Here is a 20,588-nt window from a genome sequence, read left to right as displayed (position 1 = left end):
CAAACCACTGAGCTATAATAAAATTTCTCAACAAATAAGGCAGATTTCTGCCTCACCTTTGTTGCACATGCTGATCCCATGGTCCATGATGAAGCTGAGGAATGCCATGATGAGACCCAGCAGCGCCAGGAACACCCAGTCTTCTCCCAACTTGGCAAACGTGTGTTTCCAGACAAACCCCACCGCCGAGGCCAGCTTGGACGCACATTTTCCTCTGTATTTGTGCAGTTCTTCGTTGCGTATCCTCTCTTCTTTTCTCCTCTGTTTCTCTAGTTTTAGTGCTTCTTCTTTTGCAAACTCCCCTAGCTCTTTGGTATAGCGGCCATACATCTGAAACACCATGGTGAAATTAATTTGATGTTATGCATTAATTTCAAAAATGAAATGAGCTGTTTTAGTAAGATGATTTGGCGAAGGAAAAATGTGTAAAATACTAAATAAATGATTCATGAAGTTTACTTTAAAATTACACAGCTCGCATTGATTGGAAAAGAAACCTATTGGCTAATGTGTATTACATTTTATTTCTCATTTTACCCGACATGTTGATTTTGATTCTGATTTCCTGTAGAAGTAACCATAGGATAGGATGATAATTATAGTTTAAGAAAAATTTTATCACTCAATAAAGGATCACGAATGTTTTAAGATACTTCATTTTCCCAGGGCCGCATTTATCAATGTGTCTGAAGGGCCCAGACCCAGGGGTACAAGGAAGAGAAAATGTTTTTCACAATGTAGGTGGAGAGGAGCACAATTATATCTCGGGCCCTTAGCAAATCACATGCAAACCGTGATTTCACTTCTCAATGCCCAGACGAATTGTGCTCTTAGGACACTGACACTGAGCTACAAAACGAACAAGTCAATCTTAATTAAGAAACTCATTTCACCGCACAAAACTTATGCCAACGAATGATTGATTGTGAATAGAAGATTAACAGCCAGGAAACATTAATTACCACAATGAACCATCCATCACGCTATCTGTTCTTGCAAATTATTGTAAGCCAAAAAGTTGGTTCTGTAGTAGATTTTTTGCTACAATGCTACAAGTGCAAAACGTTGTTTTATGACAATTAATACTGTACAGAATGTGTCAGATGCGAACTCTAACATTTGATCTTGAATGTTTAAAAAACCGGTCTTGCTAAAATATTTATTATCTGGCTTTTAAATAAATAGTTTGATACTGCTGAATTTGAACTTTTAAAAATTTAGAAAGTAGTTAAATAAAAAAATAAAAAATAAACACAACTTATACATGTTAATCCTGTTTTCGTGTACTGTCAATTTAGTTTAGTTTAAATATTGAAACTAATAGTTTCTTTTCAATAAATGAACATGTTTTAAGTCAAATTAAGGCGTTATTATGTACTGTATTATGAAATGTAATTCAGTTACGTGACTCGTAGACAAACACTTTTTTCCTACAGTCACCCGACAAAGTTGGCTTCCTTGTACTGTTTATAGTACATAAAGCTGCGAATTGCTGCATATTTATACTTTGCCGTACGGTTTATACTTTGTCGTACGGTACGGTTTATACTTTGCCGCACATCAGGATTCCAACGAAACAACACAAAAAACAGCGTGGTTCTATTATGCACGTAATCCGTGTACGCTTGGAAATAGGTTGGCAACACTTAAAGATAATAATACTATGCGCAGCTGATTGACTATTATAACTACGATTTAACCTGTCATTTCGTGTTTATAGTGTCGGTATTTCTGGACTTTTATTTTAAACGTTTTTAAAACATTCCTACGATCTTAATAAACAAGAAAATACCTTTAAAGCATTTTTAGGAGCGGAAACCACTTCAAATTACAAAAACATACGGAACTATATTCTCAAGTGGCGGAGCGCATTTCTTGCCGAGGAAAAATAGCGGAGTGATACGGACCGGGTACTACTTTCTCTAGGGCACCTATTTGTGTTGCCAGCTGAACCTAAAAACGGGTTGTATAGTGTTTGAAAGACTAATTATTTATATGATTTATAATGACAGTAGGAAAAATATAATGTGTAACACAAGTGCAAAAGGCCTTTGCTGCACTCGAGATCATACTCGCCTGCGGCTCGTGCGTAAACATTGCTCTCGTGTGCAGCAAAGTGCCACTTTGCCCACTAGTTACACAAATAACTATTTCATTATTTAACTTATGCCTTAACCCATAACCGGGTGAAATATTTTCAAGTTTGTTAACTTCTTGTATGATCAACTTGGCCTTAATTTACTTGATTGCTAAATTTGTTTATCAAATAAAAAAAACAATCTTTAACATAAAACACAAACAAAAAACTATAAACAAACAAAGAAACAGACTATAAATTTGTGGCCGATATTTAATTGAGATAAGACATAAACTAGACTGTGCAGAGTTGATGTCTTGTAGTATTCCGGCACTAACAAATTCAAAACCTAGGTATATTAGTGCATACTAGAAACTATTGAGAACATTTATTTGCCTCATTTACGTTAAAACATCCCACAGAACACAGTGTATTTATTATGAACGACTAATTAAAATTCTCTACAGTCCATATTACCAGGTCATTGATACTAAATGACGACACAACCTCTCAGAACTAGTAAACCTTACCTTGGCCACAAATTGAATTTACCTGCTTGACCACATTCATTTGCATACGTAAACCGCGAAATCGAGCCTACTGCTGGGGCTCAGGCCGCATTCTGTCCAATGGTTCTAATAGCGATTAATCGAGGTTCTACTAGCTTAGAAGGTGCTAAACCAAAATTGTTTTACTCCCATTATTCTTCGTGTTAGTTTTACGTATAAAGGTTTACAGTAGGTACTACTGATGATTCATTTTGTTTATACAGTATTGTATTTTTTGTATCTTGTATGGTAAATAACATAATTATTTGTTACCAACGTACTGCGGTTACTGGTAGAAAGGGCTTTCAAGATAATATATTGTAATGTTTATTAAAATGTTTGGTTAAAAATTGTTATCATTTCATCCCATTAAATTAAGTCTGGGGATGAACATAAGTTACGATTTTTATCCACACTATAAACCATAAACCAGAGATCACTTTTAACGTAATTAATCATTTCAGCAATCCAAATACTAAACAACAAATTTTATAACGATTTTATGTTTTGATGAGCTATTATTTGCATTATTGAAACTGAATAATTATGCTTTTGAAGGAACCAATTTGAGAACACAGTGCAAAACAAGAAAGAAAATACGCTAATTTTGGATATTTAAATTTATCTCACATGCGCGTTTGTTTGTAATCCAAGGAGCTGAAAAAGTGTACAGCTGTGTAACGTTGCAGGTAGCCAAAGGAGTTTAGGAAAGATGGGGACAAGGAAAGTTAGGGACACGGAAAGTTAGGGCCAAATAGGGGTTCGACCAGGGGGGAGGGAGAGATTAGCTGAACTAGGCTCTGAAACGACTCTTTTAGAACGAATCGTTCCCCTGTTTCAGTTCACAGAGAGCTTAGCTACAGTAACGGGATTGACTTTAAAATCATAATTTGAATATTTCCAAACAGTAAAATGTTAAAAGTCAGACAAGTTCTGATTGATCCAGGCCTAATCGCCTAGGTTTGCTAGCTTCTTTTTTTACCCATTTTGGGTAAGTTGAATATATATTACAGAAAATATAAACGCATTCTATGCAATAATATTACTGAATATAATGTTATGACACATTGTTAAGATATATTGTTATAATTAGTTTAAAATTAAAATATTTTTGTGATTGTGTAGGCCTACGATAAACGTTATGAAATAAATTGCATTTTTGTTTGCACATTGCCTGTATTTGGTTACTTTTATGTCAGATAGACATTTTATCTCTGAATTTCTGATCCGCTGTCATTTTTTTTTCGGAAACGCTTAAGAAGACAATATTTTATGCGGTCTACTCTGGGAAAATTATAGGACTGCGCGGTCAAGATTGAATATTTTGACATATATTTTCAACGAAAATTCAGTATTTTTTTTAAGGGGTTCAAATCGGTTTACAAGGCTTTGTAAAATTAAAGCGAAATATGTTATATGATATTACCCGATGGTTAAAGATTTTCTGGCCAAGGGATCCTTGGCTGGATCCGCCACGGGATTAAACTCTTTTTTTTATATTCACTAAATTGGTGAAAATGGCCCAATGTATTTTTTTTTTAATATGTGTACATAACGGATTGGGGTATAGTTCAGTGGACCTGTGTTTCGTGGAAGGTCTAACATTGGCAAAACTATCTCGAATTCTCTGAGAGGTTCAGTATTCTATTCAATGAATTTGCAGAACAGGGAAATTATGAATGTCGTCCGTTGGGGGGTCTATTTCGTAGAACACTTGGCAATAACGGTCGCATACTATCGAGTTCAAGTAGTTTTGAATGTTTAAATGTGAAATGTGGAACTGGTGAACATTTAAAAAAAACTGGCCAATTTTATTGTTTAACTATTTGTAACTTCACAGTATACTTGATTTGCTTGTTTCATTTATGGGGAGGGGAGGGTTTAAAAGCTAAACCTTTAAATAAATTAGACTTTAAAGTAAAATACAAACTTTATATCTCTCGGCAATAAATTACCCAACATAGGCTGAGGTAATAAATTAATGTAATAAATTTATAACTTTTTTAATGTAAAGGTTTTAAATAAACTATAGGTTGTCCAGTGGTCGAAATCTCGACCAAAAATATGTAATTTACAGACTTTTCTATATTGACCCACGCTGTAAATAAAACAGGTGATTGGAATTTTTTCAATTTGTTTTGATTTTGAATATATTTTGCGTTATTTCGTCACCAGCATGGCAACCCAAAAGGTCCATATTAATTTATTAAAATTAAAATTAAATTGTTTGTGTTTTTTTAGCCCATTTTAATTAAAAATGGGTTTTTTCACATCTACGGAAAAATATCTTTTCAACAGTATGCGTAGATTTACCCTGCGATGCACACGAGCTGAGAAAAAAGGTTTTCAAGAAACAAGCTTGCATATTAATATGTAGATGTTAGCTTGGAGTTGGATGGACCGAATTTATTTTCTCTTATAGATAGTTGTAACTAATAGCATATTTCATCGCTAGGGCCTAAAGTGACTCTTTTTGACCGTGCGGTGAACTATATTTTTTGTTATATTTCATAATTAATTAACAAAAAAAGCTAGAAAACATAATAATTGTTATGTAAAGATAACTTTTCAAAACGAATTCCAGCTTGATTTGAATTCTGTCAATGCAAATAAGCAGCTGTTTAGTAAGTGATTCAATCATTTCGTCTATTAGTTCATTGTACCATCGATAGGTCGAGCAATCGATAACAATGGGCTAAACCTTACCTAATAAATCGATCGATAAATAATTTATATCGATACGATTGCCACAATCGTAATTTACAGCTGTTTACAACAGCTGATTTTTACTCCCTAGAGAATAAAAATGATGTTTACTCCCTGACTAAAAATTGATCAAAATGTATTTCTTTGTAGGACTTAGTACTATTGATTCACTACTACGAGTTATTCTTGCCCGCGAGTCTGTGACATGAGTTAGTTATGTACCGATTGTACTGTTTACTGGTACTTTGAACCAATAATAAATTTTTTTCAAAAACCTGTACTGATAACGAACGTGTAAAATTTGTCACTAAATTAATTGTCCTGGAAGTGATTCCAAAACACGTCACTGATTGTAAATAACTTATAACTTAAAGATACAAGTGCAATTTTGTAGGAAGAACACATTTCTAAACAGATCGGCATTTGTTTTTAGACGAAATATTATATCGTCACATTATTGGTATTTGGTAAGTGACGTTCGCAGTAAAGAATTGAAGAAAACGTGTCTAATATCATACAAATCAGGGTTTTGGGTAATTTTGTATATAAATATTTCAATCAGTATATATTGACGACGAAGGAATAAATTAGGCCTAAATTACCACCACTTTTAAGAATTCAGAAAAAAATAGTTTTAACAACAGCTGATCCTTAGAGTTCCTCTTTTACGATTGCCACGTAAAACCAAAACAATAATTATGTTGGAAATTGGAGGTCAATCACACTCTCGCAACTACACAAAAGTTAACTGACCCGAGTGACCTGACACCCCAATAACTGGCCTGTTTGAAAGGAAAATCTGCAAATTGCAAATGAAGTCGATTCGGAGAAACGTGCGAGGGGATTAACGGGACATCGACGTATTCTGTTCATTCATATTTCCTTTACCTTTCCAAGTACTGAATGTTTCTGGGTTTGCTTGGATTAAACAATAGGTGGAATACTTTGTACCAGATGCCTATGACTACATTTTACAACAGGTATTTCTTTAATCTTTCTCAGTAATAGCTAGTCACGGGTTGTTCCTGAATTATATTGTATTATTGTTCTAATACAAACGAGAGAAATTCGTCCATGTTCACGGTCGTATAACATAAATTGAAGGCTATAACATCATCACGAAGTTGATGCTACTGTTTTAGAAATATTCAAGTGCATTTTTGATTAAAAAAATGTATGCTTGATTAATCATTTACAATTCGGGTTTACTCCGTGATTAATAAAATAACCCTACAAATACACTTAAATGTACTAAATCTGTTGTCCCTAAGCTCTACAAATAGTAACCATTTAAAGAAGGTGAAAAATGTAAGGGGAGGTAGAACTAGATATAAATACAACAAGTGTGTCGTAGTTACAACCATCGAAGTATATAACCCAACAATGTGTTATATACTTCGATGGTTACAACTAGACCTAGGTACAATAACAATAGAGAACGAGTCGATTTAAAGAGTCGTTCTCAGAGCTTAGTCAGACTCCGTTTGCCTCCCCCTCGGCTCAAAACCCGATTTGTCCCCAAGTTTCCGTGTCCCTAAGTTTCCTCGTCCCCATCTTTCCGGACACCAGCCAAAGAACAGCTGATCGAGCTAATAGGCGAGAACAGCTGACGACCCTTCATGTGTAACGGGGTCTGCGTATGTGGTTTATCTGACTATACCAATGTACAAAACTATAACCGTAGTAAACATACTTATACTTGCTTTCATCTTTTCGCCAAAATTGATCAGCTGATGACAAGTAAACACATTGGGCTGTCCGCTTGTAGAGTAGTGTGTATTTTTTATAACTGTTTGCACTTTTTGTAATTTCACAAATTTTAAAAATATTAAAATGAATTCAATAAAAGTGTACACCTTCACTTATATTCTGATATTATAACTGAAGGGTAATTTAAACGTTGTAAAATTTCTCCTTCAAATAAAAACAAATATTTTTATTTCCGTCAAAGATCTTTGTTTGACATTATACACTAAAAAAACACTCTTTAAATTTTGTTATATAATGAGAAGTCTACTTGCAGTATCCAAAATAAATGGTAGAACTACCTTTGTAAAATAAACATTTATAGTAATGAGATCATTTTAGTGATACGGTATTTAGTATTTGGCTGATATATGGTTACAATGAGGAAAGAATTACCTAGATAAAGCTTTGTGTGGATGTAATAAATACATCTTCCAAAACATTCATTTACGCTGTACTGTAAACTTTTAGAAGCCATTTCATATTGTTCCCTACAAAACTCGATCGAGAAATACGATTCTTGAACCAGGGTTAAATAAATCTTTCAATATACTTTTAGATAACTTTTGGAATTGAGATATTGTAAAACCAAATAAAAACCGATGACAATGTATTATTTTGGGTGTGGGGCGAAAAATATCGAAAATTACAATATTACAGTAGTTTCCAATTCAGTTTGTAGAGTTTAACACACAACCCACGGCTATCTGACTTTAAAATGCATTATAGTGGCAAAAAACGAAAAATATAAAGAATAAGACGTGAACTTATAAAAACAATTTTTACTCCATTTCTGTTGGCATTTTTTAGTGATGTAGGAAAACACATACAACACTTATTAACTATTTAAAATGCACAATGGTTGCAAAATAAAACAATAAATTATGACACAAAAACTTTAATTATTTGCGTGCCATTTAAATTTGCTTCTTATGTTTTACTAGATTGTTCGGCATGAAAATATCATATACACGAGAATGGTTGACATTGAAATTAAATCGTAATTCCAAATTTTACTACTACCTACTTTTATATCGGTTTTAGTTGCGAACAAACAAATAAATCACTAAAAGTAGAATATCCGATGAGTGTTTTTGTTTCCTTAACCGTTTACCTAATCGTGAATCACAATAAGAGATGCTTTAGGATTGTTAATACACACGTTGACATTCAATCAACGGTTTTGTAAGCCTGTGCATTTGAATAGTTAAAATGATAAAGTCAAGACGTTAAAGATAAAATTAAAGTTAAAATTGTCAGATTAGTTTTGCAATTTATATGTTTTCTACTTAGATAGATAGATATTTGTCACTTTACATATTATATACTTTTGACTTACCTCAAATATCTTATATCTTCTCATAGTCTATGAGAAGATATAGATATTTGAGGTAAGTCAACAGTATCTAATATCTAAAGTAAAATCTAATATTAGAAAAATCCAGTTTGATACACAAAGACCAGCATTAAGACATTAGGACGTATGATATTTTAATATAGTTTTGCCATACGTATTACCACTAATTACACAACAATAGTAAATTCTGTACTTAAATTGGAAGTAAATCGACATTTTTGCACACAATTTACACACCATTGAAATTGCGAAACAAACCAATCAACCAGTCTTTACCATTGGCATCTTTAGGGTGAATAAAACACTAGGAAGGTAACATCGTTATTGAATCGAATTTGTCATACAAAACTGCAACATCCAATGTAGTTTTGAAAGGAAATTCAAACTACCACGACGTTCGATTAGTAATTCTGGTTCCTTCACTAGCGTTATCGGAGAGTGTAAGATACTTTAGGCATTGTGATTTTTTGACTACATAATACTCGTAACTTACGCAGTTGTGGTCGAAGAACACTGCGTTTTCCTCGTAATGAACATCACACCACATCTCCCGGCCCGTCGCGACGCACTGCTGTACCCGACGCCGCTATTCTGAGCACGGCGAGGTCCAGACCGACGCACTCACTGGCCTAGCACAATGTTTACAAACACCATGTGGCCTATATAGCATAAGTGGTATCAATCATTTGATTTTGTCTGCAAAATTGGAATTTTAGACTTTTTTGTAAAACGGTACATTTGCTATATAACGTTAACCTTACGTTAGACAACATCATTTTTGATATCCCAATGGTAAACGGAAGCTGGGTCCAATATGGTTTGGAATCGAACCAGCGACCTTCGGATTTAAAGGATGCACTATAGTCACTCACAAACATGTGAATTTGTAGTATTTACACGCGCGTTTGGAACACTGTTTTGGACACTTAAACGTTCACATAATCAATCGTATTGTGGGAGATTTAAGATCTACTTCTGCTAAATTGTTGTCAACTTGCAGCAGTAATACGAAAGTGAAAAATAACTATTTAAAAGTGTAATGCCAATGTTTGAGAATAGGCCTAAACCTAGTTGACGAAATAAATTAAAGTGCTGGCAAATCTCTCATTAAAAAAATGCACTGTTCATGCATTTAGCACATTTAAAGGCGAACGTTATACAATTATTATTGTAGAATGTCACATACCATACAGTCTTCTTTACAGAACTGAATTCATTGGGCAAATATTTCGTGAAACACACAAGGTTGAGTTTTCCCCTTGAACATGAAATTCCATAGAAATCAAGAGAAAATATGCACAACAAAATCATTGAACAATTGAACTAATCAATCACAATCTCTGATACTGTTGTATTGTTTTTTCAAGTCAAAGTCTTATAGACCAGTGAACGGTTTAATTACTGTACTTGAAACACGTTTGTGATTTTAGTTGATATATTTATTTCAATCGGTCCTACTTCTTCAAAGAAAATTCGTTGAAACTTTGTATTGTACTGTTGTTTAGTTAATATAAATTCAATAATGTTAAAAAGTTTCCAATTCAAAATACTTAGAATGTAACTGTTGTGGGGGCTATGAACAGTTTTACCAGTTACCGTTACTAAATCAAATGGTTACTAAATGGTTAATTTAAATTTTAAAATCAGTAGGATCTAAAAATTGAGGTTAATGGTTGGAATATTGACATTAAAGGTTGTGAATATGGAGATGGCACGAATGGATGAAGACCATTATTATTGAATTTTGCGTCTGAAAATTATCTGAACATTTTGCATTCTCATACTCTAAATGTGACACTACCCTCTGAAAGTCAACTTAAAATTAAAAGTGACATTGAAGTAATTTAGGTTATAATTTTAACATCCAAATATTGTTTTAAATCTTGTTTTAAGCTCCTGGCAAGTCATTTATGTTTAATTAGGCCACGCACCACCTCATTCGCCAAAGAGGCCGACTGTATTAGTGTGTGCAGAAATAAATCAAACTGCCTAAACAACAAAGTGGATGGAAATAACATTGTCACGCAGCCATACACATTAGCTACTGAACTGACCTTCCTATTGTTTATATGTTGAGCAGCCTGGCCTGACATAGGGTTGATTTCCACATCAAATATAATGTTTGATTATCATTTAGTTGCTCATGTAGTATTATGCCGGATGATATTTTAAGCCAATTCTAAAGAATAAAATATTGGTCAAATGCACTCAAATGTGTTCAACGCAATTGAACGCTGATGAAAGGATGGTTTTAAAATGTGGCATACATTCTAATCACTTACATAATTAGTACACACTTTTGACATACCACTTATTTTATTAAACTATTTATGGCTTTAAGTGGAAGGATGTGTCTAAACAAAGAAAATACTCCTGAATTAAGTACCCTATATTTTAAACTAATAGGTAAACATAAATATATTTTATGCTGGGTTCCAAACCACGTCAGAAGTCCCGTGCATTTAACCAAGTCGCTTAATGGTGGAAGAAACCAAGAGATACAACCTACAAACAACTTTCTTAGAAGAAACATTCAAATTGCTCTCAGAAGAAGGAAGAAACCCCCCACTTAGATAAAGCGTAATTGAGAAAATCGCTCCCAGCAAAACTGGACTGTAAACTTGTGGAAATTGTGGCTACAATTAGTCCAACACCAGCGCCGGCACACTTGAGTGTTAATCCATCTAGATAACGGGGATAAGCCGTTGAACATGGATCAATTAATAGAAGTGTGATAAGTTAATTGATTAATATTTTGTAGTATGCTCCTATCACAAGTTCAAACATAACTGGATAAACATACAAACCCGAGTATAACATTTATTGTGATTGTAATCTATAAGGGTTGGATAAGTGAAGTTCATAGAAGATTTTACAAATAAAGCTAGTAAATCGAAAAATTGTTTTTGAGTCTGAAAGAATATTTAATTTTCACGTAATCAATGAAATGTGTCAAAATACAAATAAAACTATATACAACAATTTGATACTATTTTCACGTAGTTGATTGCAGAAATTTGCAACGTTTAGAATATGGCGAGTTAGCAAAGCGAACTAGCTAACCTGAAGGCAAGTGAGCGCAGCGAACGAGCTCTAACCCAAAGGTGAGTGAGCGTAGCGAACAAACTTCAACCAGGACGTGATTGAGCCATGCGAACGAGCTCATCTTCAAAATTAAGAAGTTGAACGGGGCAAAGCCCGCGGGTACAGCTAGTTTAGTATAATTTGGAAATATATTTTAAGAAAGCAACGAAACTTTTGGTAATGTTTCTAAGTATATGATATGATTGAACCACAGTAAACGAGATATAAAGAAACTACTATTTTTAAACAAAATGTTTCTCAGATTCCAATGTAGGGTATCATATTAAACTGTTAAATTGAGTAAAATCTCAAAAATCTAGCAAGAATTTTCAGACGTCCACCCAAGGAGGAAATTCGCGAGTGGGTCTTCAGTTTCTGGAAGAAATAAATATTTATTGGCGATGACAAATTACAGACCAAGGCGCGCTTGGACTTGTTCCAGCAGTTTGTTGTGTTTGGTCTAGAGTTTAGCAAATCTTCTGAGGCCGAATAATAAACAAAACCTCTCTCAACTCTGTCTTTGAGAAAGAGAGAGCATTCCTCTGTCAGACTATGAATAGACTCGTTACGTCAAATAATATAGAATCACGGTTACAAAAATGCAAATAAAACTATTTGACAAATTTTTTTTCGAGCGAGATTTTGCAAGCTTCTCGTACTTGATTGAAAATATGTTAAGATTATTTTGTATATTCAAGAATCAAAAGGTACTTCACTGGTTTATTGTGTCAAAAGGGTTCACCAAAGAACCAATCGAAGCTATTCGATATCAAAGAATGAACAATCCAGAGAGTAGTTAAGATAACTTTGAAACTAAAGAATACAGATCAAGCTTTTTTAATTAAATTTGCTGTCCTATTTGACTGACCAAAGTAAATTATTTTCTCATGGTCGTATATCTTATAAAAATATTTTTAATTATGGTATACAGTATCAGATATCGGATTTATTCTTTAATAAAAGGGATTAATTAAAAAGATGAAATAAGAAAAATGGAAGATGTATGGATTAACACTGTTATGCCATTACAAGTAGGTGGGGGTGGTTTTGAATTGTTAGCCTATTTGAAAATGTGTAATTTCATTTTCACAGCATATTTTTCGGAAATTACATTTTTTATCAAGGTCAAATCAGAGTTAAAAACAAAAACCGAATATTTAAACAAAAATTTCAGCTGTGTATTCTCCTCGTTTATTTAAATAGTTGTGGATACGATTAACGCGTATTTCAATTATCATAAAAAAAACACGATTTATCGTAAAATAAAGTAGTCAAGAGATGAAGAATTCTTAGAGCTAATCAAATATACCTATTGGACCACCGCAATAATAGATCGGTTTCACCAACACATACATATTCTCTGTTTTCGTGTTAAATACATATAAAAATTAAAAAAGATAATTGAAATCAGCCTACATCCTTGTGTCACTCCTTAAACATCAAGTTTATGGCTACAATATACTCCTGGCGTTTAGCCTTAACCAAGCTGGGAGGGTAACAAAATAAATCCTGAAGTTTCCACAGCACACCTTACTTGGCCAAACCCTAAAGCATACGATAGCTTCCAGCACGCCACCCCACTCTCTTACCGAGTCGCTGGGCTCATATTCAGCGTAGGGGTCGAGCAGCACGGGAGCCTGCGAGGGCGGAGGACAAGGGTAGAATCCTGATAGTTCCTGCTGCTCCAGATACCGGCGACTCAGCAGCGGGGACGTAGGCACAGCGCGTCTCCTCAGCTTGTATTCCGTCAACAGTCGGTCAAAGTCGTCCCACTCGGCGTCCCCTTCCGACCCGTCCATCCCGGGGATCTCCTCCTGGACAGGACTCAGCGGCATCCTGGAGTCCGGGTGAGTCCTGTGGATCAAGTCCTGTAGGAGAACCACTAGGATTCGACAATCATGGATTTGCGGTCAAAAGCGTTCATTGCACTAATGGGAACGCGGTCAAGATTGATTCTGTAAGGAGAAACTACGTGAGTCAAACAGTTAGTTATAGACTTAAATGCGAGGCTTAGCAATAACAACACGGTTTGCCAAGAGAATAACTGTAAAAACAGAGTATGTTTAAAAAGTCAAAAATCTTGACCCGAAATGCAAGTTAACTTCCAATGTTAGACACAACAGTTCTTGAAGACGCACAGATGTCTCGACAAAATAAACTGAATGGTTTTGGCTCGTCAAAAAACCTTCCACAAAATACTTTAACATCCAGTTCACAAATTTTCTATACAATAACACAACTATGGATTCACACCAAAGACTCTATGAGGAACATCGGAACGTCCGAGAACACTATTCGCACTGCTTGTAGGACACAACTAAGCCCAACACTGCAATTTGCCGCTTCAGAGACAAGGCACTTTTCTCATTGGTACAATTGGATGATGAGTTCCCTGCAAAGGATGTCGGTCGTCGCGTCCGGCTTCTAGGATTTAACCTGCAGCCGCGGGGATAATTGATGGAATCGGGTTTGTTAGACTTTCCAACAAGAAATGAAAAATATTGCAAAAAAGATAAATATGACTAGGAAGACGAGCTTTCGAGAGTTGTTAACCATTTATACGTTATTAGTTTTAATCGGGCAAAAACTTGAGAAATCCTCTAATTCGGAAAACATAATGGTTGGTTAAGCACTTGAATTGAATTCATTTTAAAGAACATATCAATTCGGCAAAGTGTATGCAATATAGATACACTTCTCCAGATCGGAGTAACCTTTTATATTTTACTAGGTGAAACCCGTCGAAATCGACGGTTACTTTCAAGGCTTACGCTAATTCATCTAACTGCGATAAATTGAGTGAAATTATACATATTTTGAGCATTTAGCATTGTTTAAAGATCAATAAGTGTAAAAACAATAATGAAATTAATTGCGTTAGTTACCAAATGTGGTTGATCATTCAACAAATAAAATATTTCCCATACTTTGGAATACCTTTAAATAGTATCAAAATCGTATTGGTGGATCTTTTTTAGTTAAAAAACTTCCCAGATTTCATCAGTGTAAAGATTAATCTATGATTTTATTTGAGAGATAACATCTGCTTGTTGAGGAGACACGTTCTAACTTGAAAGGGAGGTCTATCCGTCACAGTGTAAGTTTGATTTTTCCTTCGTCACGTCGCATCAGTTCATATCGTACTTCTGTGCCAATGAATTACTCTCTAGTATAGTTTTAAGAAATTGGCTGTGGGGATATCGTACTTCTGTGCCAATGAATTACCCTCTAGTATAGTTTTGAGAAATCGGTTGTGGTGTTAATTTTAAAGCTAAAAGACACTTCTGCACTTGTATTATTTTGTATTGTATTACACAATCGAAGATTTTTCCAATGATTGAAAACATGTATGACAATAATCTCACGAACCTATGATGATCTGTCTAGAATAATATGATAAAATATAGCCAAAAGAGATGAAAAAGGCAGACACCAACCCGTACAATAGATATAAGATAGTTCAATAAGAAATAATTGTTAAATAAGAGTTACTGTGATAAAAGGATTTTCCACTGATTTCGTAATGGAACGTTATATTGCAAAATATGACATGATACAGAAGAAAATCAATTTGAAAATCAGAAAATAACATTGCAAATACTTCTTTTGGACAATTCAGTAACTCCCAATAAATGTGTGTTGTTTAAAATACAACTAGAGGTCGTCCAGTGGTCGAAACTCGACCAAAAATATGTAATGTACTCACTTCTCTATTTTCACCCCACACTGTAAATAAAACATGTGATTGGAGTTTCTTCCATTTGTTTTGATTTTCTGTTTATATTTCGTTGTTATTTCGTCACTAGCATGGCAACGCATAAAATCCATGTTAATTTTTTCAAATTTTCAATCTCATTTTTTGTGCTTATCTTTGAGCCTATTTAAATTTATAAAGGGATTCTGCACACCTACAGGAAAATTGCTTTCTAACGGTATGCGCAGATTTACCCCACGATGCACACAAGCTGAGAAAAAAGGTTTTAAAGAAACATGCTTGCCTATTAATGCCTATTAATATATAGATAGATAGATTCAAAAATTAACAGCTGTTTCATTAAAAGGAATTATCCACATGGACAAAATGTAAACAAATCTGTGGAGGGATCTTTAAGGGCTTCTGGGACAGAGCCCTAAAGGGATTCACTTAGTTTTTATTTTGGTAACTCATCTAGAGACCAAGACCTTTCTTTGGACACCTCTACCAAGTTTCTACGCCCAGTCGTTCTCTCAAATTAATGGAGACAAAGTTTCCAATTAAATATTTAGATTCCTCCATGTTAATCTTATGGGAGAAAATCCAACTTTGATGGAAGATCCTGCCCAAACTAATAAAGATTTCAAAAAAACGAAAAAGACTTTGCAAAACTACAGATCAGGGCCATTCATTTGACACTTTAATCATCAAAATCAGTCCAAAAATGAGGGAGGAGTTCTGTTTACAAAAATCGGCTTAGCGTATTATATAGATAGATAGATAGTCATGTGAATTAACATCTTAAGGTGTCGTTAGATTTGAAACAAATTTATCTGCTTTTGCTTTGGCGCAGGCGAAACTCCTGTAATTCACTATAGCTGCACAAATGTTGGTTTTAAATGCAGTACAATATAGACAGGTTATGCATTACCCTGGAAACGACCAATAATAAACGAGTTGCACGTAGATGCTAAAATTGTAAATCTCTATGGAGTCCATTAACTTCAGCGGTCTTTGACTTGGCGGGAGACGAGACAGCGCGTGTGACAATGTCAAGGTCATTATTGTTATCACTTCCGGTCGCAGCATTCAGCATCCAGTGCTCTCTCACGCTGCAGCATCCGTTATCAGCAGATCTGTGCACGAGCAGCAGCTTCTGTGCAGCATGGCGCCTAGTGAAGCTGGCGTTAAACCGGTTCAAACTGGAGTTGTGTGTTGATGAAACAAAAACTACAGAGACTTAGAAGTTTTGATTCATGTAAAGGCTATTTATTACACGTATATATAAATCCAAACATAGAAGAATGAAAACAACTAACAAGTTACGCTGTCCGTGGCCAAAAAACTTTTAGAAGCTGTAATTTTTTTTTTAAACTTAATTTATTTTTTAATGGTCCCATACTCAAGAACTTTGGATTACGAAAAGGTTTTACAAAATTATAAACGTAAAACTATTAAAGTAAAACTTATGAGATTCAACCTTGGTTTTCCTGAACAACAAAAATCGAAATATGGAAATAAAGTATAGATAGACCCACTATTTGTATATATTTTAACTTTTTATGAATATTGTAGTTGATATTATGAATATTTTGTAATAACTTATTAAATAAAAAAAGGAAATTTATATACATTATTTTAATTGTTTTATTTCTGCCAAATACAAAATTTAAATATGCAGTACTGTTATAAAATTAAAATCCAGTTACGCTTTAAATTTATAAGCTGGAATATCATACAACACACCCCGCTATAGAATAGCTTATGTTAATGAGTGTTTTTTTTTTGTGGAAGAATGATTTTAAGACATAAATGATCAATCAGGCAAACACGTCTTGTTATAACTCTTTTAAGGGGGGCTTTAGTTGTGGGGGTGGAGGGGGGTGATTGCAGGCGCCGTCAAAACACTCCCCTTCTCAAGTCTGTCCATACAAAACGTGTGTAGGCGATATAAACCTTGCACAAATAAAAATAATCACAATCGGTTTTAATTATGCATAAATTTAGCTTTAAATTAGTTGCAAAAGTGGTTGTTGGTTTGTTGAAAACTTATAGAGTTCAAAGACCTCAAACTAATTGGTATTTACTGGTTTTTAAACGTTATTTTAATGAGATAGTTTGTATTTGTCGTTAACCCGTAGTACAGTACAAGTACAAAATTATTAATAAGTCAGATTATTTTTTAACATTACGATTCTGCAGTTGCACAATTAATTGATCCCCATTAGCTAACTAGAAAAGAAATTGCATTTAAAATTCAAATCTCAAGTTAATATATATTTGAAGGTAAATATTCGTTTTCTGACTTTTTTGTGTTTGTGAGATTAGTTCCACATGTTGAAGTATTCTAAAATCAGTGACAAATTAATTTTTGAATCCTTTAATTCACTAGTAAAAATTATAGGCACCATTATTTTTTTTTAATTATAGTGGCCACTCTTTGCTGGAATCCTTAATAACGTGTGATAAGGTTTTAGAATAATTTTGGCATTTTATATCCTTTATGACATCGAGCGTAACAGTTGTATATAACGTTATTTTGTATGCCTTTGTTCTTGAGTAGCACAGTATTTTGTATATTATCCTATGCACGTTTGGCTTGTGTGGCATATTCGGGTGTCTTATTATGCGAAATAGACACAGTATAATATACTGTACTACTCAAGAACAAATGCAAACAAGTTCTCATAGGGATAATTAGAAAATAATTATACAAGGTTTTCCTGAAATGTAAAGTTTTTACTACTCCTCAGTTTTAGATGACTTACGATCAAATCATTCGTAACACATTAAAGATAATTATTTTTATTTCCTTTCATAAGCAATACATATTTTACAATAACGATTGAAAAGTCGGTTTTAATAGCAATATTGCAGTTTGAGGTAACATTCGCGTTGAGAGTTTTGAATGATTATTTGAAAGTATTGGGGACAGTTTTACGAAATGGGATTAGCAACGCGTCTAGGTGCTAAACATATTGCCACATAGGTGTTACAATTGTTCAGGCCTAAAAACAACCCATTTTCTAGGTGAACAAACAATTGATAATTAAGAACATTGGGTTTAAACTGAATAACAAATTAACGAAAACTTCCCAACCTCCGCAACTTCCTTGTGGTTTTTTATTAACTTTTTTCTTATTAATTGATTAATTTAAATTAACTGCGGGTTTAATTTTCTTTACCCATGGAGTAAAACTTTCGATTTAAAATCCAATTTACAGGGTTTGCTAGGTTTCAGGAATATTTTAACCACAGTATGCAATTCGGAGGGAAGTAAGCAGTAAGCAGCTTTGTAACTCAACGTTTCAATTTTGTAGAAATTAATTACGTCTGAATTATTTTCAGTAGTCTCTATGATTACTATAAAAATAAACCCAATTCCAAAATGAAATTGTGCTGCTTGAACTCGCGTTCGGCAGGTTCAAATAGGCATCCCTAAATTACAATGACGCGACTATATTTGATCGAGTTTAGATTCAAGTTTAAAATTCGATGTTATATTGAAAGTTTCGATGTGAACCGATATAACTTATTTTCTAAACCCGTAGATTTTCACCAACAGATTTTTATTATTTACTCATATGAATTAACCTATCAAACTTAAAAGAAATTCGGCCGAAACTGATACAAACCATGAAATAAATGCTGGACCATTACTACTGCATTGTATAATATTTGCAATGTTAAATTAAGCCAAACATTAGATTAAAATCTTTAAGTTTGTAGGTGAAATAGACTGCAAGGGCTGAGGTCGCGTTCACGATCACACAAGTATAATGACAATTACCTCATGCGATGCCGAGGACGTCGGCAAGCCTCAAAGCTACGTGTAGCATTGTTACGCGGGATGGTTAGGAATGTTCAATAACCGAGGGATAACATTTCTGAAGTTGCAAAACATTGCAGACTGTATACACTCATGCTTCATCGAGATGAAAGTTCAATTTGTGGTTCTTGCAGAGGGATCTATGATTTCGTGACTATTCTCCTCAAATTAGAAACGTATTCTTGGTTTAGGAGGAGGAGCTTTAAATTCAATGGGACTAATCACTTCATCAACGAGAAAAATTGTTACTGGCGGAAATTTAGCGATAGTTGACTACTAGTGAACTAGCTATTATACAGGACTAGAGAAAATAAGACCATTAGGATCGATGTGATTTTGAAGTTTTATTGAAACCTACCCCCATTTACATACACACATACACACATTTACACATACATACAACACATACATTTACATATACACATTTGTGTTTGTGTATGATCAATTTCGGGAGTACCATCACACAGAAAAACCTGACTAGCTTTTGCCTTATTCTACCCCGTTTTACAATAAAAAATTTTAATATTTCAGATATTTATTATTCAATCTTTTAAACTTGGTATCGTTTGACAGGGAATTAAAAATGCACAACATAAGTGTTCTTGAAATTTTTTCATAAAAATCAGCAATTTCTGAGAAATTTCAGTTTAAAAAATTAAAGTGACCGCCATATTGAAATTCTAGGTTAAATCAATATGAAAATTTTTTTTCTCACAAGGGTCTCTTCTACTTTAACACATCTACCAAGTTTCATAAAGATCCGTAGAAAAAATGTAAATATAAAAATGTACAAAATACAAAATGGTGGATATCTGGTTAACGAAGTGATTTTGGAAAAAATGTTATTCTTCATTTTATTTTTATTTTGACGCAAGGAATCAGTACGTAATTTATGTTCCCATCTTTTTTGAATACCCTGTATTGCGTTGTTATTTCGTTGCTAGCATGGCAACCCATAAGGTCCATGTTATTATTTTTATTTCTCTGCACATCTACAGAAAAATATCTTTCTAACAATATGCGTAGTTTTTCCCTGCAAAGTACACGAGCTGAGAAAAAAAGGTTTTAAAGAAACATGCTACATATGTAGAGCAAGTGATTTAAATAAAATATAAACAATTAAGATCCATTAAGATAATTTAGATTATTTAATATTTTTGCCAATGAGATTAATAACTATATTTATGGTTATTATCAAAATAGAAAGAGAAAATGTTGAAACTTTACTTATGATTATAAAGACAAATGTCCCAAATATCGAATAGCAAATTAAACGCTGTGACCGTGGTCGAAGCTGATGAAATATTACATAATTTGTTTCTGCTGTGCTTATAATAAACACCTAAAACACCAGCGTCCAGAAAGCAGATTCAAAATATAAAAATGGGCGATTTGAAGGGGCTTATTTTGTATACTTAATAATTTGTACAAAATCACATTTATCTTTAATATTATGTTAAAAACAAAAATAAGACAAAATTATGTGAAAAGTTACTTAATTAAAAATAACTTAAAAATGAACTGCGAATTATAACTTCACAAAACAG

The 20,588-nt window shown here is 33.7% G+C and overlaps 1 protein-coding gene across 4 annotated transcripts in view; it reads right to left on the bottom strand.

Annotated features, from left to right (window-relative positions):
• Positions 1–20,588, bottom strand: part of LOC128989625 (chloride channel protein 2-like) — a 97,213-nt gene that overhangs the window by 22,662 nt on the left and 53,963 nt on the right. For 2 of the 4 annotated variants that reach the window (XM_054411572.1, XM_054411571.1), the window contains exon 2: positions 57–330. In XM_054411572.1, the coding sequence (XP_054267547.1) occupies positions 57–330 (274 nt within the window). Of the gene's footprint in view, positions 1–56; positions 331–8,927; positions 8,998–13,107; positions 13,777–20,588 lie in introns of those variants that run through there. The other 2 variants (XM_054411569.1, XM_054411570.1) reach the window with 2 other exon arrangements.

Source organism: Macrosteles quadrilineatus, unplaced genomic scaffold (genome assembly GCF_028750875.1).
Source record: "Macrosteles quadrilineatus isolate MER2022 unplaced genomic scaffold, UCM_ALF_1.0 Scaffold_3__2_contigs__length_128488019, whole genome shotgun sequence".
NCBI lineage: Eukaryota > Metazoa > Arthropoda > Insecta > Hemiptera > Cicadellidae > Macrosteles > Macrosteles quadrilineatus.
This window is presented reverse-complemented; position numbering and strand designations above follow the sequence as displayed.